The 26100-nt window shown below is 43.0% G+C and overlaps 3 protein-coding genes across 5 annotated transcripts in view; 1 reads left to right on the forward strand and 2 right to left on the reverse strand.

Annotated features, from left to right (window-relative positions):
- The window catches only part of fam78bb (family with sequence similarity 78 member Bb), an 11388-nt gene extending 3411 nt beyond the window's left edge, over window positions 1–7977 (forward strand). For both annotated transcript variants that reach the window (XM_050055007.1, XM_050055006.1), the window contains one exon: window positions 911–7977. In XM_050055007.1, coding sequence (XP_049910964.1) covers window positions 911–1433 — 523 coding nt within the window. In that variant the 3' untranslated portion in view covers window positions 1434–7977. The remainder of the gene's footprint in view (window positions 1–910) is intronic.
- A 957-nt stretch (window positions 7978–8934) lies between these two features.
- Window positions 8935–20376, reverse strand: slc35a3a (solute carrier family 35 member A3a). The gene is made up of 8 exons (XM_050055005.1): window positions 19972–20376; window positions 19633–19842; window positions 17586–17740; window positions 17300–17422; window positions 11752–11926; window positions 9620–9738; window positions 9318–9451; window positions 8935–9210 (listed from the first exon to the last, which is right to left on the reverse strand). The coding sequence occupies exons 2-8, from the start codon at window positions 19820–19822 to the stop codon at window positions 9120–9122; spliced, it is 987 nt and encodes a 328-aa protein (XP_049910962.1). The 5' UTR covers window positions 19823–19842; window positions 19972–20376; the 3' UTR covers window positions 8935–9119.
- A 2074-nt stretch (window positions 20377–22450) lies between these two features.
- The window catches only part of notch2 (notch receptor 2), a 51374-nt gene continuing 47724 nt past the window's right edge, over window positions 22451–26100 (reverse strand). For both annotated transcript variants that reach the window (XM_050054350.1, XM_050054349.1), the window contains exon 35: window positions 22451–25908. In XM_050054350.1, the coding sequence (XP_049910307.1) occupies window positions 24463–25908 (1446 nt within the window). In that variant the 3' untranslated portion in view covers window positions 22451–24462. The remainder of the gene's footprint in view (window positions 25909–26100) is intronic.

Genomic DNA, 26100 nt, shown 5'->3' on the forward strand with positions numbered 1-26100 from the left:
ACGTTAGTCTGGGGCGCCGTCTGCCATTAGGTGTGCTAGCCACTCCCCCCGCCGATCTCCGCAAGGGATGTGAGGACTCTAAAACTTCACCTGAGCCTCCGTCGGCATATGGGTGAGTAGATAATGGCTGAATTTTCATTTTTGGGTGCACTATCCCTTTAAGGGCATTTGCTAGAATCTACCGCGGCTTACAGAAAACAACCAATCAGAGCGGAGGAGTCTCTAACGCAGCTGTCAATCATTTCAATCACTGTCAAACTAGGCAACACGGATCAAATATGAATCAAGATTCTGTTACTGCATTGCCTATTTTTCACCGCAAATGTTTTCAGAAATATATTTTAGTGTACTGTTTAGCTGTAAAATGAGAAACTTGGTCCGGCTGGTGGGTGGCGCTCTGTTTCTCTTGGTGGAAACTGTATACAAATTGGCAGCTGGGTGACAAACTTTCTCATTTTACAGCTAAACAGTAAATTAAAATGTTTCTAAAAACAACTGAGGCAAGAAATAGGCAATGCAGTGACAGAATCTTGATTCATATTTGATCAGCGTCGTCCAGTTTAACAGTTTGACCGCAGTTCACCAGCAGTGATTGACATAATTGACAGCTGCATTAGAGACTCCTCCTGATTGGTTGCTTTCGTGCTGTACTGCCATTAGAAGCACTACGAAAAGTCAGAGGAGCATGATTTTTTCCTGAGATTATCTGTCGCATGTACTACTGTGTGGATGTAGTGACAGATTCAGCAAATACGACAAAAAGGTTTTTTTTAAATAACCTTCTACAGCTTTAAAGCTGTTGAAAAGTTGTTTTGCTGTCCTCCAGTTAAGTCTCACCTTGCTGCAGTGATGAAGAAGATTACCCAGAAACCTCTCTGTCTCCAGTCTCATACTGTCTGTCTCCCCCCAGGTCAAGTTGGGAGCTGCCTCAGCTACGAGAAGGCCTGGTGAGGGCCATCAGCGACTCAGACGGCGTGAGCTACCCCTGGTACGGAAACACGACAGAGACTGTCACCATAGTGGGCCCCACCTCCAAGCCATCCCGCTTCATCGTTAGCATGAATGACAATTTTTACCCCAGCGTCACCTGGGCCGTGCCGGTCAGTGAATCCAACACGCCCTTACTGACCAACATCAAAAGGGACCAGAGCTTCACCACCTGGCTGGTGGCACTCAACACCACGTCCAGGGAAAAGATCCTGCTCCACACCATCAAGTGGAGGATGAGGGTCGATATCGCGGTGGATCCGTCCCTCCCTCTGGGCTCCAGGGCCAGGCTGGTGGGCAGGGTGCACCAGGACCAGCCGCGGGTGCTGACCCGCATGGAGCCCATCCCTCCCAACGCCATGGGGAGGCCCAACGCCAACGACGCCCAGGTTCTGATGTGGAGGCCAAGGAGAGGGCCTCCGCTTGTTGTCATACCACCCAAGTAGATCGTTGGGAGCATCTGATTGGCCGTTTGTTATATCATATCAAAGCGGGCCACCTCTGTAGTCAGACAGGATAATCAGATGAAAGACAAAAACAACAAAAATGAAGATCCATAAGCAGGCTGAGACTTGTGTCAATGGCACAAATCAAAAGTTGCAGTCTTTTGCGTGTAAAATCTCGAGGGGACAACCGCCTTAATTCCCCACTGCTGCCTTTGACAATCCAGAAAGTATGTTGGTCTCTCCTTCTGGTGCTGTTGAGCTGTTGGGCACCCAGGCCTTCACTGCAGCCCAGCACAACTGAGCAAAGCTAACTCTGAAAGTCCGCCATTAGTGCTGGGATGTAACGCAAACCTGTACTGTAGCTACTCAGGCCCAGAACGAAAACGATCAAGCCTAAACACAGACCCTGTTTCAAAAGGTTCTTCAGCCTTAATGACGACATGATACTGGCCTGCTCCATACTGTACAGTAAAGTGCTGTGTACGAGTGTAACCGAGGGAAGGTGATAGTGTTTATGTGTCATGCAACACTGCTGCAGGGTGTATTCATTACAGAGATAACTATAGTATCTAAAATGTTACTGGGATGATGTGCTTTCAGAGATGATGTGAGTGTGGGTGTGCAGGCATGTGTGTTTGTGTTTGTGTGTTTTCTATAATGGAGACCCAGGGTTGGGTCCGGGCTTGCTGCTTTGTCACACCAGACTGCCTCACACACACACAGACATAAACACACACACACACACACACACACAGACATTAACACACACACACACACACACACACCGATGGCCTCATTATGCTACAGGGAGGGATACTTTGCAAGATGATTTAAAAAACAGAAAGATTGTCAACATACATGCATCCTCAGAGCCACTTTGTTTTTTTAACATATCACAGAAAATGTAGAAATCACAGCTTTTGGATTTGGTGACGTGCACACTGTACGTGCATTCAGACGAACCTTAAATGAAGCCCTGCAGCGGGATTTTTGTTTTTCAATCACAAATGGCCAGTTCATCCGAGCTGCAGAGCTTCTCCCTCCCTGCCTTTTGAAAGCCAGTGATGCCTGTGTTGATGACAGCCTTCTACAGTGAAAACACAACAACGTCTTTGCCATGTCCCATCTAATCCTATCTGTGAGGTGGAGAGGTTATTTTATTTTACGAGTCATAAAATGAGTCTGCCGTCAGTGGCTGCGAGAGGACAAACAGAGCTACGTGACGTCTTTATCCAGTCAGTATCTGCTGTTGAAGAACAAAGATTGTAGTAAACTGTATTTACACTGTTAGAAGAATCAGTTCATCTAAATTACAAAGAAAACAAAGCTTCTCACTTATCCAGCCATGCAGATTTTTGGGGGATTTTATTTGTCCAAGTTTTGAAATATCTGTCTGTGACATTTGTGCCTGAAATTTCTTTAGTGATCATAGCTTTGAAAAACTGCATTCACACAAGACTTAAAAGTCGACAGCCATGCTAGCAGCTCTGAGGCTAAGTGCTAACATGCTCACAATGACAATGCTAACATGACCGAGTACCGGGAGTGTCCCTATGTTCCCCAGCTTAATACCCACTTAAAATAACTCATTAAGGAGACCTTTTAAAGCAGTGGTTCCCAACTGGTGGGTCACAGGTCCACTCTGAATGGACTGCAAGTGACTCACGAATGTGCCAAGTTTGTAAAAAACACACTTTATTTTTAAGTATAGTGAATTTCTAGCACAGGGCTTTTATTTTGAAGTGCTGTTTCCTGCTGTACACTTAGTGACTAATGGGCTGCTACTTGACAGAGACGGCAAACTAGCTCAATGACATGGCCAAACACAACTATGACGCTGAATATATTAAACAGTGTGGACCTTGAACTGATGACGAAGGAGAAATCTGGACCCCAGGACTAGACCAGTTGGGAACCACTGTTTTAAAGGGTTTTATGTTCTCAGCAATGTTTTTTTAATAGGACAAATGTTCACTGTATGTTCCCCTGGAATAACATGTTGAAATCACCCACCTTCAACCTAAAGCCTGCTGATGGTTAACTCCTTAAAAACTAGACCCTCGAATTTGTGGGCAAGACCGTTTTCTTGACTGTAGACATTGATATCAGCACAGAGGCCCAACGGATTATTACGACTAAAACTGCACTCCAAACATCTGTATCCCTCCGATGTTTTGCAATCTGAACTGCGAAGCTAGCCCTTACAAAACTCTTAATATGTTAGTTTATATCAAGAGACACAGGACCCTTGAAACATAGGGACGACATCCCAAGTACCATGTTTACCATCATCTTAGTTTAGCGTGTTAGCTAGTGACGATTGTACAGCTGAGGCTGACGAGAATCTCTCTTTTTTTAGCAGGTATTTGGTCATGAACTGAAGTATTAGACATTAAATCTGGACGATGGCGCTAGTAGGAAAGTCACTTAATCACCAAACTTGTGCCACAATGAATATCTCGCTACTTATATAGTAGTTGTCGGAATGGGTTATTAAAAAACAAATACCATAAAACCTCAATCAATAGCTTGGGCTGTTATTCGCTTAAATCACTGAAATCAACAGGCCTATATTCAGGACAGGCCATTAACTGCTCACACAAAACTGTTGCTCAGCAAAGATCGGGAAATACAATCATATTGTCTATTTAAACCAGTATGAATATTACTTGTTTAATAATTAGGCCTTGGATAATATATCACTTATGAATCATTCATTTGATCTAGCTAGAGAGAGTGACTTACTGCACTTGACGATAAGGGCACCTGGCATACTGACACAACACCACTTGGAAAACTTGGATTACTTTCTATGAAAAACCCTTTTGATTCTTTTGATCTGAGGACCCTTACGGACTAAAGGAATATGAATATCTCATAGGGTAATTGAGGAATGGACACAAAATCTGAGGTACTCTGGCACTCTGGTCACCTTCACTCTATCAGGTGGAGGCAGAAATCTTCAGAATGGATATCTGAAAACCTGGGAAAATAAGTGAAATTTTCTACATGGCTAAGTACCGACAGAAGTGAGAAGTTTTTTTGTAATTTGGGTGGAGTGACCCTTTAAAGATTGGTGCAGTATTTGGTTTACACAGACATGTTTCTTGTGCCATTAAGCTCTTTTTTTATGTGTTTTTATGAAGACTCATGACGACAGAATATTTCACAATCATGTTGAATCTGAAGATGTTGCTGATCAGGCAGGTCTATACGTTGTATTTCTGTTCACACACACTCAGCACACAGCGGACCAGTGAAACCGCTCAGGCCGAAGTGCTGAGCTGGTCCCGATGAGACAGAGATGAAGAGAGAGACGGAGGATGTAACCACGTTATCTTACCCATGCTGCTGCTCATTACTCCTGGTGCAAACCGAACGAGCCTTCACACACACACATACACACCTCACCTGGAACGACGCCGGGAGTGTCTCTGCCTGTGTGTTGCCAGCCGTGCAACACACTCATCACACAAACACTGGATAGTTTAACAACATGCCAATTGTAGCCATTACACAGGAGCAGTTTGTGACGCTGACAATCAAGGGAAACATCTAGAGCAGCACTTTGTAACCGGAGGTGATCTTTACTGGTCTGATTATCAGAGGATTGAGGCTTTTATAGGGGGAAAGGAAGCAGAAACTTTTTTTCACATGTTGCCCCAATTAAATAAAGTGTTAGCGAAAATACGTTTATACTTGACCACGAGGTCACACAGTCTGCTGTCTGTGTGTATCAGGGCCTCAAGTGTCTTTTACAGTAACAGATGTGCCTGAGGACTGGAGGGAGAGCGGTACACGGCCCTTCACGAGGAGCTTTACTCGTTAGTTCCTACTCGTTCTGCTGATCGACTGTCTGATGCAGTTAATGGTTTAAAATGGCTGTGTGTTTTACAGTGTTATATTATGAAGGACGTGAAACTCTGCCGTGTTACAGTCCTTTCTCTCAGACTGTCTGGCTTTTGCATGCAGTGTTTTTAAACTCATTAAAACAAATGCCAAAAATATCAAAGTGTGAATTTATTCATGTTATGTAGTTTGCAGCTCAAAGGCAACGTGCCAAGTATTAAATTAGACAAGGTAGACTTGTAATTGTGCAAAAATTAATCTAGACTCAGACAGCAGGGGGGGGATTGTGTTAGAAAGAGTGACAGGCTGTTGAGATGACTCCATGATACACTGAAAAGAATAAACTGTACAGTGCTGGAACTAGCACATTTGGCACCCTGGGCAAACCCCCACCCCCCAAAAATATGTTTTTATTATTATTATTATCATGTTTATTGTATTTATTACTAACTAGAACAAGAGCTAACAAGAAAACAATGCAAAGAAGAAGACAACCCAGTATGTGCAAATTGGCGAATTTCATCTTTCTGTTTGTGTACTGCACCTCAGATGGCTTTTGCCTTTTCACTGTTTCTTACTCTAAAACTCCACACACTCCATAATTTTCCTTTCATTCAGTGTTGTCAATTTGCCGACTTTCTTGCTAGATCTGGCAACTTTTCAGCCCCTCTTAGCAATTTTAATGCTACAAAGCAACTAGTGAAAAATCTAGCAACTTAATTCGACCACACATGAAAAAGAGAAAAATATATATTGTTATTCTTTCCCATGCACAGCTCTTCCTCCATCAGCCCAAAGTCTCTCCCCCTCTTTCCTCTTGCACTGTGTAGTAGGTGTAGGATGGGCGACGAGAGGAGATGCTGCTCACAGTGGGAGTTCAGTTGCAGTGAGACTCTAGGAAGTGGTGCACTATAGTATAAGCACAATAGCTCTCATGCCATTCAGATTTTTTACTAAGGAATGTTTCTAGTGAATCTAATACAGGGAATGCACAATGATGTCATCAATACACATATAAACGCATGACACCATCTGGCAACTTTTAGCAACTTATAGAGCTGGTGCTGGCTACTTTAATTGGAAAAGAGTTGGCAACACTGATTTTGTTTGATTTTTTTGAGAGTCAAAAAAGAAACAAAATTTGGTGGCTGACTGTGTCACCTATAGGAAGAGCCACCACTGATACCGCAGTGAATCTAACACAGTGGTTCCAAACCTTTTTCCTTAAGGGACCCCTTTTCTATCTTTGAATGTACTGACGACCCCCTGACTAAGTGACATATTTTATGGATATTTCATATTTAATGTATGACAATAACAATACAGATAAAGATGAGCCATTTGGATGAATTTTGAGCAGATTATTTCTGCACATTGCATCAGAGAGGCCTGTTGTATATATATTTTTAAAGTTTTCTTAGGGTGCTTTCACACCTGCCCTGTTTGGTTCAGTTCAATCATACTCCAGTTCATTTGCCGACTAAGTGCAGTTCGTTTGGGCAGGTGTGAACACAGCGATGACACTCGGGTGCGCACCAAAACAACCATACTGAGACCTTCTTGAAGAGGTGGTCTCAGTCCGGTTACAAATGAACTCTGGTGCAGTTCGTTTGTGGTGACATGACACATTGTTTGGGTTAAACATGAGCATGTTACAGTCCTGGAGGATTATTATTGTGCTCCTCCTCCTGTACTGCCTTAATATGCACATTCAGCACATCCAATGCATCAAAACATTGTTTTCTAGTTGGAGCCGCGCCTCGTTTTCAAACTGTATGGTTTGACTAAAATGAACAATGACAGCAATATAGTCCACGATGAGCAGCGCTAAAATCAACCTGCGTAGTTGTCCCTCCATTGTGACATTAGAAAGTGTCACATTTATCTTGCAAGTGTACTCTTCTTCAACAATTTGTTTACTTCCTGGATTTTTCCCACATGGAAATTCTGACCAATCAAGAGCAGCTTTCTCACACAAGGTATTTTATCTGGTCCGCTTGTAAATGCTGCCGTGAGAACACGAACCAACTCTAGGCAATTATGCAACTTTAACAAAATTAGTCCCTGATTCAGACCAAAGCAAGACAACTCTAGGTCTGAAAGCACCCTTACATCCCTCTGTCATGATTTGGTGACCCCTAGTGGGGTTTGGGACCCCCAGGTTGGGAACCAGTAAGTCTTTTGATTAAACACTTCAAAATAAAAATTTGTGCATTTTAGTGTAGAAGGAGAAACACAATGAATTCAACACAAGTTAAAGGAAACATTTTTTTCTTTTATAAAAGATTCACATATTGGTAATTAAAATAATAAAGTTATTAATTATACCCGCTTCATCCCAAAAAAAAAAAAAAGAGTCGCTCCAGAGGAAAAACACCAAATCAAATGGTACAGTCCAAGATTACTTTCTATGTGAGTAGTGCCTCGTGGATGTTTGATATCATTAGAACAATTCAGTCAGTTCAGACTCAGCTGGGACACATTCAGTCATTTTTGATTACTTTGCCACAAAATCAGCAGAATATATTGTTACACGAGCACACTGGGGACACAGGGATGTTTATAACCAGTGGCTCTGAAATGTCATGTAAACGCCTGATTAACGAATGAATAAGTTAAACAGACAATTCATTTATTTCCATAGATTACAATTTAAACGGAGCCAGTATTTACGCCCAAGGTTAACATAATTTCAAGTTTTACAAAATAATCTTCACCACATAATCAAACTGTCCTTTTCACTTCAAAATCAATATCACCAAATAATAATCGGCCGTTACCGCTGCCTAGAGCAGCGTTTCTCAAGTGCCCGATTAGTTTATTCCTGTAGCATTTTATTCATACACCCAGACTACTGTAAAACATTTAACTCCACCAGACACAGACAGACTAGTCATACAGTAATTCTGTCACTGTATATGTTATCAAAGACGTCCCAGTAACTATATGTTGCCTGGCAACAAAAAACTGTTTCCAAAAATAGCTGAACAAAACCATTACAAGGGAGCCATAATTTAGGAAACAATACAAGTTATGGTTGCTGCAACTACAAAAGTCTAAAGGCTCCTGGGGCATTGAGTTGTTCTATGCCCCGAGTCGTACCTCTCAGGCATCCTACACCATTTGACTGATAGAGTTTGCAGTAATGTACACAGCTTTAGAGTGAACGATGGCTGGGAAGGCTCATTTCGGGGGGAGAAATGTGCTTTCAGAGCTAAACGTGGAAGAAGAAAGACTGTCAGAGTCTTAAATACTGCAAATCTGAGGTGAACAAGCCAACAATGTGGGCTAAAGTCACATTACATCTAAAAAACGTGGTTCTGAAGGAGATTTAGAAACACCTGTCTGTCTGCCGCTGTAATCCTTTATTGTGTAGGTGTGACGGATGTGGCAGTTACAGTGAGTGGCAGTCAAACAGGCTCTTATTGACACAATCAGTCGGTCCCGTGGAGAATACCTCTCCAGATTCGTAGGTGTGGCAGCCAGGATTATTTCTACAGTGGTAATTATAGGAGCAAAGGAAAAACAAACAATCCTGTTTCGCCATAGTTTTCTTTTCTCATTAGTTACCCTTCTCAGCTGAGGCACTTCTGGTGTGTGAGACCCATCACAGCGTTGTGCTTGCTTTTTATTTTTTCTAACCATTTTCACTCTGTCTGTCCTCTGTTCCCAACCTGCTTACCTCCTCTCTTCCTCCTCCTCTGCTCTGTCTCTTCCTTTTTGTGATCACAATATATGATAAAGACCTTTCCCCTCCTTTTTCCTGCAGCTCTCTGTCCTCCTTTCAACGCTTCAACAGGACCTCCTACTGCTGCTGTAGTGTCAGCCGTGAGTGTCCTACGCCCTGCTGGGGTTGGGGGATGGCTTGCCTTCGTAGCCGTAGAGAAAAGTGGCTGTGATGACCAAAATGGCCCCCAGGAAGAAAACGCTGTGGATGACAGCAGACAACACCGTCAGCTCGAGATATTCTGACCATGAGAAAGACATAAAACACAGTGGAGAGACGGAGCGAAAGGTAATGACTGCTTCCTCTACCTGGTGGGGTCGAAGTCCTGTAGCCAGAAGTACGATATAAGAGTTGACAGGATGATGGATAGCGATGTAGCAAAGCCCTTGAGGATGTTGTCTGCATACTTGATGACCGCTGCTATGACCAGACCACCCAGCGCCTGGAGAAACAACAAACACACAGACACAGATGGACAAAGGCATGACCTGAGCGGACCGACGGGGAGTCTGATCCATGAAATAAAGAGGCTGTTACCCCAGAGGCTTCATATTATATTTGACAGTTAGGTGGGAAATATTGAATCCCTGGCAGTGGGGTTAACATTAACCTGCAGAGCTACGACAGTCCAGGTGACTGTGTTGTATCCCTGGAACATTCCTGACTCCTTCACCCTCTCTCCGTCGTAGGCCAGCATCCCAAAGAGGCCAAACACCAGGCCAAACATCCCTGGAAACACATACGTCAGTAAATCAGTGAGCTGAAGATCTGTCCAAAGATCTCACTGTGAAGTCTGATAAGAATAAAACTAAACTATTACGATTCAGTTAAAGACAGACATTCAGGTGGTACCAAGACTACGCTGTGCTCAGACAGAAAGCAAAGCAAATTTTCGAAGTTGTCGAACTTTCAAAGTTGGCTCTGGGGAGACTGGAGCCTATCCCAGCTGACACTGGGCGAGAGGCAGGGTACATCCTGGACAGGTCACCAGACTATCACAGGGCTGACACATAGAGACAGACAACCATTCACACTCACATTCACACCTACGGACAATTTAGAGTCACCAATTAACCTGCATGTCTTTGGATTGTGGGAGGAAGCCGGAGTACCCAGAGAGAACCCACACTGACGAGTGTGCACTCGTAAGTTCTGTCTGTATTTTCATTCTAAAGTGGCCATTTCCTAACGCTGAGAACGGCTATGAGCTGAAACGCGTCCATTCGACTGCTGCTGTGCAATCCACTATATTAAAAAGTATTATACTTATTAGCGAGTGCTGTCGGGTTTTTCTGCTTTGCTGTAATATTTTGGACAGGCACCCAGTTACACTTTGAGACTTTTGAGTGAGCACGCCGAGTTTGCTGAAGACTTATCCCCATACACAACAGTACTAGCCAGCCGGCAATGACCTCCCAAGAGGGCGGCGACGTTGACACATTGCTGAAATGGGCTGAAGCCGTCAACAAGGTATCTACTGTATATATCTATGGGTCGAGCCCTCATGATGTTTCCTGCTACCTTTTTTTATTATTTCCTGTTAGCCTATAGGCCATCACATGTTAATAACAAGCACCCCCAAACTGGGCCGTTTGGTCTCAGGGGGCCCAAAATATTAGGGCACTACAATGGCATAAATAATCATATAAGTATGAAATTTGGCAAGCTGTATCCTGACACAAAGGGGAAAGTAGCAAAGTAAGATTGTGGGGCTTGATGCCATTTTGTTTCAAAATATCACACACAACAACCCTGTAAAAATGCACATCACATCTTTCAAGAGCCTAAGATCATCAATGGTGGTGGCACGGTGGGGAGTTCGAACTTTGAACCTGTGCGGAGTTTGCATGTTCTTCCCGTGTCAGCGTGGGTTTTCTCCAGGTACTCCAGCTTCCTCCCACAGTCTGGGTTTTCTCCAGGTACTCCAGCTTCCTCCCACAGTCCAAAGACAGGCAGGTTAACTGGTGACTCTAAATTGGCCGTAGGTGTGAATGTGAGTGTGAATGGTTGTTTGTCTCTATGTGTCAGCCCTGTGATAGTCTGGTGACCTGTCCAAGATGTACCTCGCCTCTCGCCCAATGTCAGCTGGGATAGGCTCCAGCACCCCAGTGACTCCAACAGGATAAGCAGTTACAGTAAATGAATGAATGAATGAATGTCAGATCAACAGTCTTAAGCCAAAAATATTCACTTATCAGTCATATAAATAGAGAAATGTCAAATAACTTAAACAATTAGATTATAAAAACTATCAACTAACTGTCTCAGCACTAATTCCTAGTTTCCTTTACTTTACTATTTTTGTATCACTTTTAAAACCACTACAAACAACAACAAAAAACAAACAGCATTTTCGTCAGTGCTCTGGTTGCAGATCTAGGCTCCAACATTTAATGCAGGTGAAAAAGCTCCAAGCTCACACCAGGAATCGCAGGAGACTTAACACATGCCTCACACGCTCCAGGGTAAAAATAAACTAGACAGGAACATTCATCTTAACAGAAACATATCGGAGGTAAAAGCCCAGCTGGCTCTCTGCGCAGGAAGAAAGGAGCTCGCTTCAGAAACATGGACTTTGTGCCTTTTTCAATCTGTTTTCAACAACATTTCACAACAGTGTTCTTCTGTTGATGGAGCATTGATGTTAAGTCATTAACTTCCACTTCATATGTGAGAGTAGCTGTTGTACTGTGAGAGACTGACTGGAGTGTGGATTGATTCGACTGATTGATGAATACTGACCTAGCTGGATGTTGCGGACCCAAACGCTTTGTTTGCTCTCCTTTAAGATCTTCTCAAAGTAGACACCAGCAAACCCACTGGAGCAGCACGCGACCAGAACTGCTGCTACACCGACAAACTGGGAGCCTGCAGAGTGGGCCTCTTTCTCTGGGGTTGCTGCAGACTCAGAGGGCCACTGCAAACACAAGAGAAACACGTAGATTGTCATAAACCGTGAGCTTGAAAGTTAATTTTTGACCTTGGAAAGCAGTAGTTCAACAAAAAAGGGTCAATTTACTTGCTTTTTCCAGATATTTCATTTGCATCTTGAAGGTTTTCCTCAGCGGATGGAAATATCTCAGTTGTCATCACATGACATAACAACAACAAAAAATCGGTTGAAAGCTAGTAAGTGGACCTTAAAGTGATAGTTTGGATTTATGGAAGTGCACTTATCCATAGTCAGTGTATTACCCACAGTAGATGGTGGTCAGCACACCCCCAGTTTGGAGAAGCAGACAGGAGTACTGACATGGAAGCTAAGCAATGTACTGCTGTGGACGGGGGCAGCAGCAAAACAATCAATATCAGTGTAAGTGTACACTATATTTAGAATATGTTCACTGCTTTATTTAGCTGTCAGACGGCCCTTTCCCACGGGGCAACAGAGGCCATTATATCCATCTATGCTCTCCTGAGAGCCACCAGACTTCTTTGACAAAAACAGTAATTTTACCTCACAGAACACAGGAGCTTCTGGTCTACCGTTGTGTCGATCAGTGAGTTTGTTTGTGTTACTGTGTGAGTTTGGTGTTTTAAAGGGTTATTTCATATTCACCAAAGTCACACAATAACCCAGACTAACTAACCTATCCAGGCAGAGGTAGACCAGCAGCTCCTGTGCTCTGCGAGGTATAATTACTGTTTTTTGTCAAAGGAGTCTGGTGGCTTTAGAGAGAGCAGAGATAATAGCTTTAGTTCCCTGTCGGAAAAGACTGTCTGAGAGTAAAGTAAAGCAGTGAGAATATTCTAAATATGGCGCACACTTAAACTGATTTTGATTTTTTTAAATGGCCAAAATATGTTGACGTACAGCAGTACATTGATTAGCTTCCGTGGCAAATGCCGAATGACATCTACTGTAGGTAATACACTGACTATGGATTCATACCTCATACAACCCCACTTAAAAGATTTGAACTAACCCTTTAAGTTAAAAAAGTTTTTTTCTCAAAATATTATACAAAGTGGGAATAAAGAAAGAAATAGATTGTTATTCACCAGGTTAGCTGTTACCCACTGTCTCCAGTCTGTGCTACAGCAGGTCCATTTCATTTCACAGACACTCTTTTGTTGTGTACATTCCTGACTTGTATGTTGTGAGGAGCATTTTTTATTAATGTGTATTTCCAAAACTATTTGTAGCATTTTGTATTTTTGCTTGTATGTAGCCTAGATCAGTGTTTCCCAACTGGTGGGTTGCGGGCCCATTCTGAACAGACCGCAAGTGACTCACAAACATGTCAAGTTTGTTAAAAACACATTTAGTTTTGAAGTACAGTGGATTTCTGACACAGAGTTTTAATTTTAAAGTATCATTACATGCTGTAAAGTGAGTGACTAACAGACAGCTACCTGACAGAGACAGCAAACTAGCTCAACAATATGGCCAAATGCAAGTATGACGCTGAATGTATTAAACTGTATGGACCTTGAACTTAAGACTAAGGAGAAATCTGGACCCCATGGCTGGACCAGTTGGGAACCACTGGCCTAGATGTTGTTGCAAATGTGCATTGAGCCAAGTACTCAGCTCAATGCATTTCTCATGGCATGTGTTATAGTGAAACCAACGGAAAAGTTTTCGTATTTGTATTCATATTCATGAGCTAGCCTTCTGCTAGCTGTAGCTTCATATTATGTATATCTTATTTGGTTCTTGGTATCGGTAGTGAATACGCATTATTCCAAAATGTCAAAAAAATGTCACATGTCAAACTATTTCTTTAAGTACTCCAAGGAAAACTGTTTTCTATACAACCAGTGTGTCAGTATAAGAGGATGCAAAGCAGAACTGATAGCCACTAACTGTCCAAAAAAGCCTCTGTGTATCATTCATTCATCTTCTAACCGCTTCATCCTCTTGAGGGTTGGGGGGGGGCTGGAGCCTATCCCAGCTGACATCGGGCAAGAGGCAGGGTACACCCTGGACAGGTCGCCAGACTATCACAGGGCTGACACATAGAGACAAACAACCATTCACGCTCACATTCACACCTACGGACAATTTAGAGTTATCAATTAACCTAGTCCCCAATCTGCATGTCTTTGGACTGTGGGAGGAAGCCGGAGTGCCCGGAGAGAACCCACACTGACACGGGGAGAACATGCAAACTCCGCACGGAAGGGCTCCCACACCCGGGATCGAACCGGCAACCCTCTTGCTGTGAGGTGAGAGTGCTAACCACCACACCACCGTGCCGCCCTCTGTGTATCATCCAATAAATAAACATGTATATACCAGTGAAACTTCAAGTATGTACTTGGTACACCCTGAACTCTCTGTAAAGGTTAACAATCACACTCTCTCTAAATCCAGGATGCTGGGTACCTTAAGTTCATACAAAAGCATCTTCACAGCTTTGCCAAGTTGTAAAAATGCTGCAGAGTGTGAGTTCCTGCGCTATGTGCTGCAGTAAGCAGGAAAATGGGTGTTAATGCAGAAAAAAAAGATGATGATCTCTGGTTGTACAAAGTAAGAACAGTATTGTAGCTACTGCACTTTTTCTTTGGATACAGAGAGTCAGTGTTTGGTGAAGATCAAGAACAACATGCTGTTTGCCTGCCACCTCTATACCTCCTGCATCCATCAAAGCAAACCCTGCTGAGTGAGAACTAGCAGTATAAACCTTGAAATTAGAAGTTGTATTAATGTAAAACAGGCCAGTTATTTCTTCCTCGTGCTGTCTCTTGCTGTTTGCAAACAGGCTGTGTGTTAATATCACATGTGATATCCCTGCACAGTTTGGGAGTAAATGTTTCCACCTGCCTGATCCTGTAGATTTATGAAGGTGCATCTTCATATCCTCCACCTCCTCCTCCTCCTCCTCCTCCTCCTCCTCCTCCTCCTCCTCCTCCTCCATTGTGCTTCTGTCTGAGCGCTCAGCCAGCATTAAGATCACATCCGGTGTAATACCAACTGACGGGCATTTTCTTTGTTTTGCCAAGAAGGAGGAGGAGGTGATATCACAACAATCTTTCCTTTTCTGACACTTCATCATTCATCAGCACCACTGGTGGCCAATATTTATTTAATGCTCCAGTTCAAGCCTCATTAATTGGTTTTATTTATCTAACCTTTACCTAACTCCCACTGAGATTCTTTTTCTTTATCTGGCCACCAGAATAAATCACAGATCGCACGATTAATTCACACAAAAATCCCAACACACGTCTGAGTGAATGCTCGATTAGACAAAGTGACAACTACAGAATTGGCCACATCCTCTTTCTTCTGAGATTTAAAAGCACGAACGAGCTGGATTTTCTGAAGTCTTTTAGTATTATTCTGTACAGACATAAAAAGCAACCACAGTACAAAGAGGTAAAAGAGGCATGCTGTGAATTTCTACATGGAATCTGGTGACATTGGGCCAAATAACAAACCTGCTTAACTAGTGGCAAGTCCAAAGTTCACAGGCGAGTCTACAAAAACACAGAGACATGCTCATAGCAACTATCAGAGCCCAAGCTGACACCTTAAAATGTCTTTCTTTGTTCGATCAGCAAAGATATTCAGCTCACCATAATATCAAAACCACATTTGAGAAGCAGGAACTAGAGAATGTCTGGTATCTTGGACTGGATAAAGACTGCACACACTGAAAGGTAAAGTCGTAGCTCTTTTAGAGGATGCAGAGCAGGCCAAGCAAAGCACCCCAGACATCCCTCTCCCCAGCAATGCTTTCCAGCTCCAAGGTGTTCCCAGGCCAGATGAGATATGTAATCCCTCCAGTGTGTTCTGGGTCTGCCCCGGGGCCTCCTACCAGTGGGACGTGCCGTTACACCCCTAACAGGAGGTGCCCAGGAGGCATCCTGATCAGATGCCCGACCACCTCAACTGACCACTTTCAACGTGAAGGAGCAGCGGCTCTACTCCGAGCTCCCTCCTACTGTCAGAGCTCCTTACCCTATCTCAAAGGCTGAGCCCAGCCACCCCACGGAGGAAACTCATTTCAGCCACTTGTATCAGCGATCTCATTCTTTCGGTCACTACCCAGAGTTCATGATCATAGGTGAGGGTTGTAAACTTGAAAAAGAAAAGTCAAGGTCCAGGAGGATCGACTCGTAAGTGTTACTAATAAACTGTGAAGCTGAGCAGGAGCAGTGTGCAGGATTTTCTGTTCAAAGACTCAATCTTCGTTTAGAGGACTGACATATTTCATGTTGACACCAAAAGAGCACGGTGACGTGTAAATGTAAATGAAACTGGAGGTGCTGTTGCACTTACTGCATTTAAATATCGTTCACTGTACAGCAGGGTAGAACTCTGCCGAATTAAATGTGAACAGTTTTTCCATGTTCTTATTAATATGATCACAGAATGCACATATGAGTGTGTGAAAATGCAAATTAGATTACCACATTTTAATTTTAACTCAAATAACATGTGCATATGTGAAAATGATAGGAATCTATTTTCATTTTCAAGTTTTACAGTATCAAGTTAATCAAGTCCCCTCTGGGCTTCCATAAACCAGATGTTTCTATGTGCTTACAGCTACTTTTACATGAGGAGGAACCACAGAGAGGATGTTCTGTGGCCTGTTTGTGTAGATGGTGAAATAACGTGATTTCCTTTTTAACACACAGTGTTAAAAAACAAAGAGAACGCCGGCACTCACAGATATTTTTGCTATGAAGCCATCATGGGTGTGATAAATCAAGCAGGAACTTATACAAACAGGTGAGGTTCAAAAAGAGAATTCATAACTGAATGAGAGAATTCATCTGTGAAGGAATGAACCACCTAGAAGAAGCCTCTCCCAGGAAAGAGGAGTGTCAGTGACAATCAGAAACAACAACAACAACAACAACAACAGCCATTGTCACAAGCCAACGTGTAAAAAAAGATGCGCAGGACGGGAAACATATAACACAATAACGAAGTGCCAATGTCCTCAAAGGAGTACTTCCTAATTAACAGCATCTTAGCTTGTTACTGTTGCTAAAGTTGGTCAAATTTGTTGCCATATCAAACTACAAACAATATTAATCATAAATAAACAAGTTTCAACCATAAAATGTGATCAGGTTTTGGCTGCCATCTTGTTTTTAAACAGATTAGTGGAGTGTGGTCTTACTTAAGGCAGCATATAGGTGCCACAAAAAAAGAAACATACAATCAGTATCAGGTAATAACATTACAAAAACTGTTGTACTCCTGTTACCACCACTACTATGAGGACACAGGGTCTCAGGAGGATGTATTGTTTAAGATATCTGGAGTTGTGTGTGCTGTGTTTATTTAATCATACAAGCAGTAAAGAGACATGAAGCTGTACTGGACCTGCACGAGAGCCACTCCAGCCATAAGAATCAGCAGCGAGAGCCACTGGTACACTCCCAGCCTGCGGCCCAGCATGGACACCGAGAACAGAGCTGTGGTCAGGATCTTCAGCTGGTACGTCACCTGATGGACACAAAGTGGGAAAAACTGTAAATTAACCATGAACAAAGACGTGCTAATTGCTAAATGGCACAGACGAGGTCCCTGTGTGTCTAACACTGAGTCATGCTGTGAGTCACTCAGAACGCGGTCTCTCCTAACCCAGCCCGCCCTCTATCTGCTGTACCTGGTAGGTGGCTGCGTCCAGGTTGGACAGGGCGACGTACAGCAAGTTGTTCTGCAGCGTGTAGATCCCCGAAGGAATCGCCAGCTTCAGCGTTTCTAGGGGTTTGTGGGCAATTTCCTGACGCAGAATGCTGTTCAGTGCTCGCATGCTGTAACCTAAGGAATGAAAACAAACAGATCAGCAGGTGTATATAAATTCAATTTGTAGTGTAGTTTGTCTGTAGCAAAAGGGGTTGGTGGTAAAGAAAATAATATTTTCTGATGTGACAATAGTTTGACGGCTCTGGCATTGTTTCAAAAGGCAGGTTCTTCTGCCTTTTTGATAACTTGATTGAATAAAACCTGAACTAGTTCTCGTTACATCAGTCCTAGTTTCACATCTGGGGGGCTTCAAGGTTTTACAGACAATCCCATAAAACCGCTTTTTGCATCCAGCAGTGGAACAGATGTGATTCACAGAGAGAGAACACCCTGAATTCAGTGGGACAGGAAAACCCTGAAAAACCTGCTCAACATTTCTCAACAGGATGGTTTCTCAATAGGAGAGGACGCAAGCATCTGCAGCTGCAGTATGATGACTACTCTCAGTAAGGCAGGTGCTGAGTGTTGAACCTCAGTGACCTTTATGGAAACATAAGTGTGTCTGTAGCACTGTCAGGTACCAAAAGCCGACCAAAGCTATTTTTTATCCACTTATTCTGTGATCATGATGATTCTCTGATTTGGATTTAAATCATAAATCCTCATCAGCAAAGTTGTTGAGCGGCTGCCTCTTGTTAGACAACATTGAAAAAGTGAGAACTTTGGATTATTTGTTTAATAAAAAAATGATTTTGTCAACTGTGTTGTATTTCTGTATTGATACCAAAATATTATGAAAAAATCTAATGATTTCCAGGCCTGGATTTCCTTTTTATGCCCTCAAGCTTGCTTTATTTTCTTATTAAAATAATTATCATTATTTTATTCATATTACAATAATATATCATATTTCATTTAATATTGGTGTAGCGCTCTATTTTGTGGTGTAGTTTTTACACTTTTATATTTGATTTTCTTTCTGAAACGTTACAAAGTAAAATTGCTAACCATTGTTGTTTAACATGGTTTTATAGATATTATATGATATCAAAAAAATATATATATAGTCAGGGCTGAAAATTCGAAATTTGAGTCAAAAGGCAGGATCAAAACTAATTTTAATATTTGAATGATAATTTCCATCCTTAACTGAGCACAGAGGACAAACATAAGCTGATTCCAGCTTCTCAAATGTGAGTTTTTTTAATGCTTTTCTCCATTTTATATCGATATTACTATAAGTTTCAGGGGATTGAAACTGTTGGCTAGACAAAACAAGCAATTAGAAGTTGGTATGTCACTGATATCAGCCGATCTTGGCTTAAAAATTAGATTTCGGAGTCGGCGAACTCGCTTTTTCTTAATTTGCACAATGAATGAATATTACACACACTTAAAAGTATTGTATTTCATGTCTCCATCTGCTGGTTCATGATAAGAGGATGCATTAATTTATGTAAAACCTCATAGGCCTGATTTTATTTTCACAAAACATTAAGTAAATCGTAAGGAAAAAGATCACTCCCTAACTGTTCGTAGTTTTCCCTTTTTATTATTAAGTTTTTTGTTCTTTTGCTCTGTATACGTGCCCAGTACGGGATCTGTGACATTACAAAAAACAAAGAGTATGCATTGATGATATTTTGTTAATTCCACCAGAGATGATCACTAAACTTATGCAAGGCAAAAAGTGGATATATCAGTATTGGTTATCAGTCAAATCAGTTGTTATTTATCAGCATATCTGCAAAAAAATCCAGTATTGTGCATCCGTAATTAGAAGAAATCAACTTGGGCTTATGGAAATTGTGATGCCCATTTGTGACCACAGTCTGACCTTTAATAGACCTCACAATTAATCAATAAAAACCTTAATTAGATTATGTAATGAGGTGAAATCAATGGGCTGGTGTCATTGTGTCCTGCTCATGATTATGGTGATGTGCATGGTGTCCTGGTGCACTCACTGTGCTCCTTGAAGACGAGCAGCACACAGGTGAAGATCTTCATGACCTCGGCCACCACCACAGCTGAGGAGGCCAGGTACCGCGGGCCCTCGGCCTGCAGGGTGCGGGAGTACCGCATGGTGAGCACCAGGGAGGTGGTCTGGAACACCAGCACGCCCAGAGAGAGGTACTTCAGCCGGGAAGAGGCCATGGCCACTGGTCGGTGTGAAGCTGGACACAGAGAAGGGGAAAATGACGGTGTAAATATAAGGTGAAAGTAGTTAGAGCTGTTAGTACAGTTGGGAGGTGATACTGGAGGATGAGTGAAGAGGAGTTTGAAGAGTTTTTCGTGGCTCTCACCTTTCTGTCTTTCCTTCAATGGCGCTTTAAAACCAACTTCTCCTCCGTAGATATCTGTCTCCACATAAAATGAACCCCACTTTAAGGTCTCAGCCTCGGCTCTGAGCAGCTCTCTCTGTCAGACACAGTCCAGGTACCGGAGTCCCAACCCAGCTGTCAAAACAGCAGCCTTCAGGTCCTGGCGTCCATTGACCCACACTGGATTTCAACCGTCAACCGTCCGCTGATAACCGCACGTTATCTCCTCGGTGTCTCCTCACCGACCGTCGCATCGTTAAGCGCCATTACGGTTTAACGAAGCGCTAACAGACAGAGTAAATTACAGAGAGAGTCTACAAGAGGAAAAAATCTCATGCATATAAGATCCTGGATGACTTCCGTGTGTACAGGTTTCTTCTTCGTGGTTTTATCGAAGCTTCCTGTGTGAACCAGCGCCTCCTGCTGGACTGTGAACAAACTGCACCGCTCATATTTAACTCAGGCTGTAAAATAAAGTGACTTTCAGGTCCTTTCTTTGCAGAACTAGCAGTGAAATAACAAAGCACTGTGAATAATTACACATGTATGGACAAAGTCACACCAAATAATTACTTTTTTAATGGAAACAGTTCACTGAGCACACAGAGGCAAGTAGTGTCATTGTGTAATCCAATGAAAATACTGGAAGATATGTTTAATGATGCAAATCACAAGGGATATGTTTACTTTCTGGAACATAGTTTCTGCACTGTAATAGTGCATTTTTGCTGTTATTAATGAGTTTTATTAATATCTTAACCATAATATTAGTGGTGCTAAACCACTGAACTGAACACATTTCAATTTTTGATTATCAGAGGATAGATAGATAGATAGATAGATAGATAGATAGATAGATAGATAGATAGATAGGTATTCTTGTTCTTAGTCCCTTTTTCCCAGATTAATTCAGGAAGGTGATAAATCAGGGCTTCACACTCTCCAAACACCCAAAATTATCAAGAAATTAATAAAAAATAAATTAATTAAAAAGGAGGAAAGAAAGGTAATAACAAACAACGAAATGACTTGGAAAGAGTGCTTGAAAATTATAATAATCAAACGTAATAATTGTAATAGTAATTATCATTATTTAATTTTTCCATATTTTTTTTAAATAATTTTATTTTTTTTATTTATTTATTTGCAATTTGTGTGACATTTCTTTCCAAGTTCCAAGTTATGGGGCATTAATTTGTAGGATATAGGGCTGCCCCCTTATAATCGACCAAATGTTAGTCGACCAGAAAGGTCATCAGTTGGCAAGATTTCATTGGTCGCTATAATTATTTTCTAAATTTTTTATTTTTTTTTAATTTGTGGGATATTACTTAACAAGTTGCTCATTGCCTTTTTCCCCCCATATTTCGTAAAGAAATTGCACCTATTTGCTCAGGGTTCAAAGGTTCAAAATACTTGTGAAAGGCATCTGAAAGCAACACAAGAAAAGTGATGTTGCTTCAGGTTTCAAAGGGTTAATTCATCTTACGCTGTTATTACTATGTGCTTAGTGTTTGGCTCTGCTTCTTATTGTAAAGCACTTTGTGAATGTGTTTTTAAGGGTGCTATATAAATAAGGTTTATTTCATATATATATAGCCCCGCTACGGATTCTGGTTCCGAAATGGAGCAACCATCAGCACCTCCTCTACATGGATGACATCAAGCTGTATGCCAGGAATGAGTGAGGCATCGACTCACTGATCCACCTCACCAGGATCTACAGCAATGGCATCGGAATGTCATTCGGTCTAGATAAGTGTGGTCGGATAGCGTCAAAGACAGGGACGATAATCAGAACCGAGGGGGTCGAACTACCAGAAGGCAGCATTGTAGAGGTTCAGGACAGCTACAAATACCTTGGGGTCCTGCAGGCTAATGGGAACCACGAGGAGGCCGCAAGGAAGTCAGCCACAGCCTAATACCCACACAGAGTAAGGCAGGTCCTGAAGAGTCAGCTGAAACACGAACCATCAACACGTACGCCCTGCCAGTCATCAGATACCCCGCTCGTATAATAAGCTGGCCAAAGGAGGACATAGAGGCCACCGATATCAAGACATGGAAGCTTCTCACAATGAATGGAGGGGGTAAGAGCCACTGTCCAGGATGCAACAACCAAGATCCAGGAATACATCAGAAAGATGGCCCCCAAATATGAGCTGCTAAGTGAATACCTCAGGCAGCAGAAACCCGAGAATGCAGAAGAGGTGGATGAACCACCGTGACCAGAGTGTCACAGGGCTGACACATGGAGACAGTCAAGGTCACATTCACACCTACGGGAAATTTAGGGTCACCGATTAACCAAACCTGCATGTCTTTGTACTGGTGAGAACCTGGAGAAGCCCACACTGACACAGGGTGAACATGCAGACTCCACCCAGAAGGGTTCGAACATAGAACTCTCTTGCAGTAAGGCGACAGCGCTAACCATTTAAAAAGAGACATAAGTGCAAAGTCTATGAAGATCTGGGCTTTATTTCAGTAAGCACATTTGGTTGATCATTTGGTTTTTTGACAACAAACATCTTATCTTTTCATCAGTTTTAGTTCTTCTACCTTATACAAACATGGTGACAACTACTTCATATGGCATGTATATTATAGGCTATTTGGTTAACAAAGGAAAGTACAATAAAAAAACATTTTATATACAGAACATAGACACATGGCCTTGCATATGAACGGGAACCGACATGCTCAATTCTTGAAAGCAAAAAAAAAAAAAATGCGGACTGACACCTTGATGTGCAGTACGTGTGGTTTGTGAAACTGCAGGGACATCGTAGGAACAGAGAAATAGGTACTGGGAATATTAACGACTAATTGGGTTTATTCATAAAGACACTTGCAGTAGTAATTCAAACGTCTTGGTATCGGATGTGAGAGTCTTTTATAGAGCGAAACATAAGCTGAAACCAGGGCAACAGCTGGTAAAAATCTGGACACAATGAACATTTTTGGCAGAAAAAAAAAAATAAAAATTTGGTCTTAGAGACACTGATGCTCTTTCCTCTGAAAAATAAAACAGTGAATGATTGTCTGTGTTTACAGAGCAGTCACACAAAGCTATGATCAACCTCGACTTTAAGAAGGAAGACGAAAAAATACTTTATCGAACCGTACTCACCTCCGGACTTGGTTTATGAATCATTAAAATTAAAAAAAAGGTGCAGAGATACACTGATTGTAGTTAAGCAAAAGGCAAAACTGGTTAAATGATTTAGGAAGGAGGCAGTTTAGGAGTAAAAACATGCACCTCTGTAACATTCAGAATCATTCAAGAAGTGCGAACAGAATCCATATATATATAAAAAAAAAAAAAAAACAGAAACAGGCATTTTAAAAAGTCAACATGCCTCTGCTGAAACGAGCTCAGTAACAACAAGCAGAATGTGCTGTAAGTCTATGTACATTTCATCATACAACATACTACAACTAATGTATGTTTTTGCATAAAGTTTGTCAAGCTTAATTCATCCCTCAACAACACATGAGATATAGTGGCACTGTCTGTGATTTGTATTTCTGTAACAGTAACAGCTGCATTTACTGAACCCTCTGCTCAGACATCTGATGGGAAACACTAACATCTAATAACTGTAATCAATGCAGTAAATACATTTAGGTTGTTAGCGCAAGTGTGGAACCTTTTAGTAACAAGATGCATGTGTGTGCATTTCTATATAATCTGTAATTTACTGGATTTTTGTCTTTCTAGTCACGCAACAGCATTTTAGAAAATTCCCCCTTTAGCACGTTTAAAAACAATGCATGAATAAAAAACATCAAGGCAACAACTAGGTAGTTTTGCTGGATTAAAGCATCAGCTGAACGTGACCCATCGTATTAAAAAAGTATAGTGAATGGTTGCGACGACAAGTTAGTATTGGCAGGCTTATCACATTAAACAACACATAAGGATAGCATATAGCAGGAAGAAACGACAATGTCCTCAAAAAACAGACAGTATAAACGCAGAGTGTCCTCTGCTCTGTCTCAGTATCCATGTCAACAGTCTGTTTTTCTGATGCAGTACCAGCCGGCCACCATCTGGTCGGCACTTCCTCGTTGATCCCTCAGTAAACAGTTTGTGTTTCGGGTGCCAAAGGCTGAAAAGAAAAGTCTTGACTTTGCCAGCAGGGAGCAGAGGATGCTCGGCTGGGATCAGAGGAACCACGTGGAAAACTGATTTCAGCTCGTGACGGACAGCTGACTGCACGCTTTTTGGTTATGAGAACTTTTGATTTCTAGCTGATAATACTCAATGACGTTTTAACTATACAAACAGTTTTCTTAAGTGCAAAGAGAAGAAAACATAAAAGGGGAGGTGACCGATTATCATACTGAAGAACAAACAAAAAAAATTTAACAAGAGACATGAGAAAAGCATCATATGAGTTACTATGTGTTGTTATTCAACTACACAGAATCCCAAAGTCAGTCTGTTTATGCTTCCCTCTGGCCGGCCTACGCAAACACCTGCATGTTTCCGAGCTGAGGTTGTTGAGAGGCCTGCTGCATCTGTTGCGACTGTGGCTGCAGCTGCACCTGCTCTGGAATGTGTGTGTGGTGTGAAGACGGCAGTGCGTGGTGAGGGTTCCCCAGAGGGGTGGGGCTGGTGGTGACGTCAGACCAGTCTGAGTTGGAGTGTGGCGAAGAAGACGACCAAGGGTCTGGGGATTCGGGTGAAGGGGTGAGATACGGGTGCTCGCTGGGTGGGTGGGCAGAGTGGCCGGGGGTGGTGCCCTCTGAGCCGGTGGTGGTGTAACTGTGCTGGGAGGGGGGAGTGGGGTACTTATCCACAGGGCTCTGCATGGGTGGGTAGGAGGGCAGCGGCCGAGACTGGCCCTCAATTCCCCCGTGGCCTCCGTGGCTGACGGTGTGGGGGTGCTGCATGGCGTGGGAGAGCCCATGCGCCATACTCATCTGCTCAGGCATCTGGTACATCATGCTCTGGGAACATCGGAGGTGGCCTGGCCCCTGCTGGGAGTGACCCTGACTCTGGTTCTGCCCCTGGGACTGTGTGACCTGTACCTGCCCTGGCTGAGGCTGCTTCAGCATGGCCTGGCCTCCCCCAGGTGCCATCATCTGGAACGTGACGATGGGCGGCAACTGCTCTCTGCTCATGGTGACATTCATGGGAGTCAGCATCGGGCCCTGGCCGTGGCGTTGGCCCATGCCAGGGTGAGATCCTCCCATCTGGTGCGGCACGATGCCAAACATGTGGCTGCCGTAGCCGTGCTTGGTCATGCCCACCCAGCCCGGCTGCTGTCCCAGCATGTGGCTGACGGGAGGCAGCATTGGTCTGGAGGTCGGGCTGCTCAGGAGGGGAGGGGAGTTCGCAGTGGTGGAGACGGCGCCGGACACGTCCCCTGTGTACGAGTGTGGTGACTCCAGGGAGTCAACAGGTGACATGGTGACTGAGCTTTCTGGAAGTCCCGCTGCCTTTACACCATTCGCGTTTCCTCCTCCTGTACCTCCTCCACTACCGCCTCCCCCTCCATTGCCCACACCTGGACCCTCTCCCCCAGCAGGCTTCTTTCTTCTCTTCGCCTTCATGTCTTTTAGCTCCTTAGCTCCCCCGCCAACACCTCCAACCTTTGCTCCACCTCCGCCTCTCCTGCTCTTCTTACCCTGCGGCCCAGGTCGCATACCGATGAAGCCAGCTCCGTTGGCGCCACACATAACAGAGTTTCCTCCTCCACCCATGTGGTTGGGCCCATTGTGTGGACTGTGAACCAAGTTATACTGGTCCAGTAAGCGCACTATGTCATGATGCATGCGTTCTTGAGCTGTATCGCGGGGCAGTCGGTCCAGGTGGTCAGTAATGTCACGGTTGGAGTAGTGGTCGAGGAGAACCTGCGCCGCTTCGAAGCTGCCTTCTCTGGCTGCAAGAAACAGTGGGGTCTCCTCCTGAAGGACACACAGCAAACAGTGAGTTTTAATACACCAAAGATCTGTTTTAAGTCTCAATTTATTTGTGCATTTAAAATAAATCTCTTAATAAAAGTCTGATGGGTGCATTTACATAGATTTCATACAAGTTTGTCCATTTGTTTGAGTATATTTACCCCCAGACACTTCATGACGTGCACTTTAGTAGTT

The sequence above is a fragment of the Epinephelus moara genome, chromosome 10 (assembly GCF_006386435.1).
Source record: "Epinephelus moara isolate mb chromosome 10, YSFRI_EMoa_1.0, whole genome shotgun sequence".
Classification (NCBI taxonomy): domain Eukaryota; kingdom Metazoa; phylum Chordata; class Actinopteri; order Perciformes; family Serranidae; genus Epinephelus; species Epinephelus moara.

Coding starts and splice junctions, on each gene's coding strand:
- slc35a3a (XM_050055005.1), bottom strand. CDS start 19,822: ATGGCCTCTTCCCGGCTGAAGTACCTCTCTCTGGGCGTGCTGGTGTTC. Junction 11,927..17,299: donor CTGGAGTGGCTCTCGTGCAG/GTCCAGTACAGC, acceptor TTGTGTTTGCAG/TGGCCCTCTGAGTCTGCAGC. Junction 9,739..11,751: donor GGTCCGCAACATCCAGCTAG/GTCAGTATTCAT, acceptor ATGTGTTTCCAG/GGATGTTTGGCCTGGTGTTT.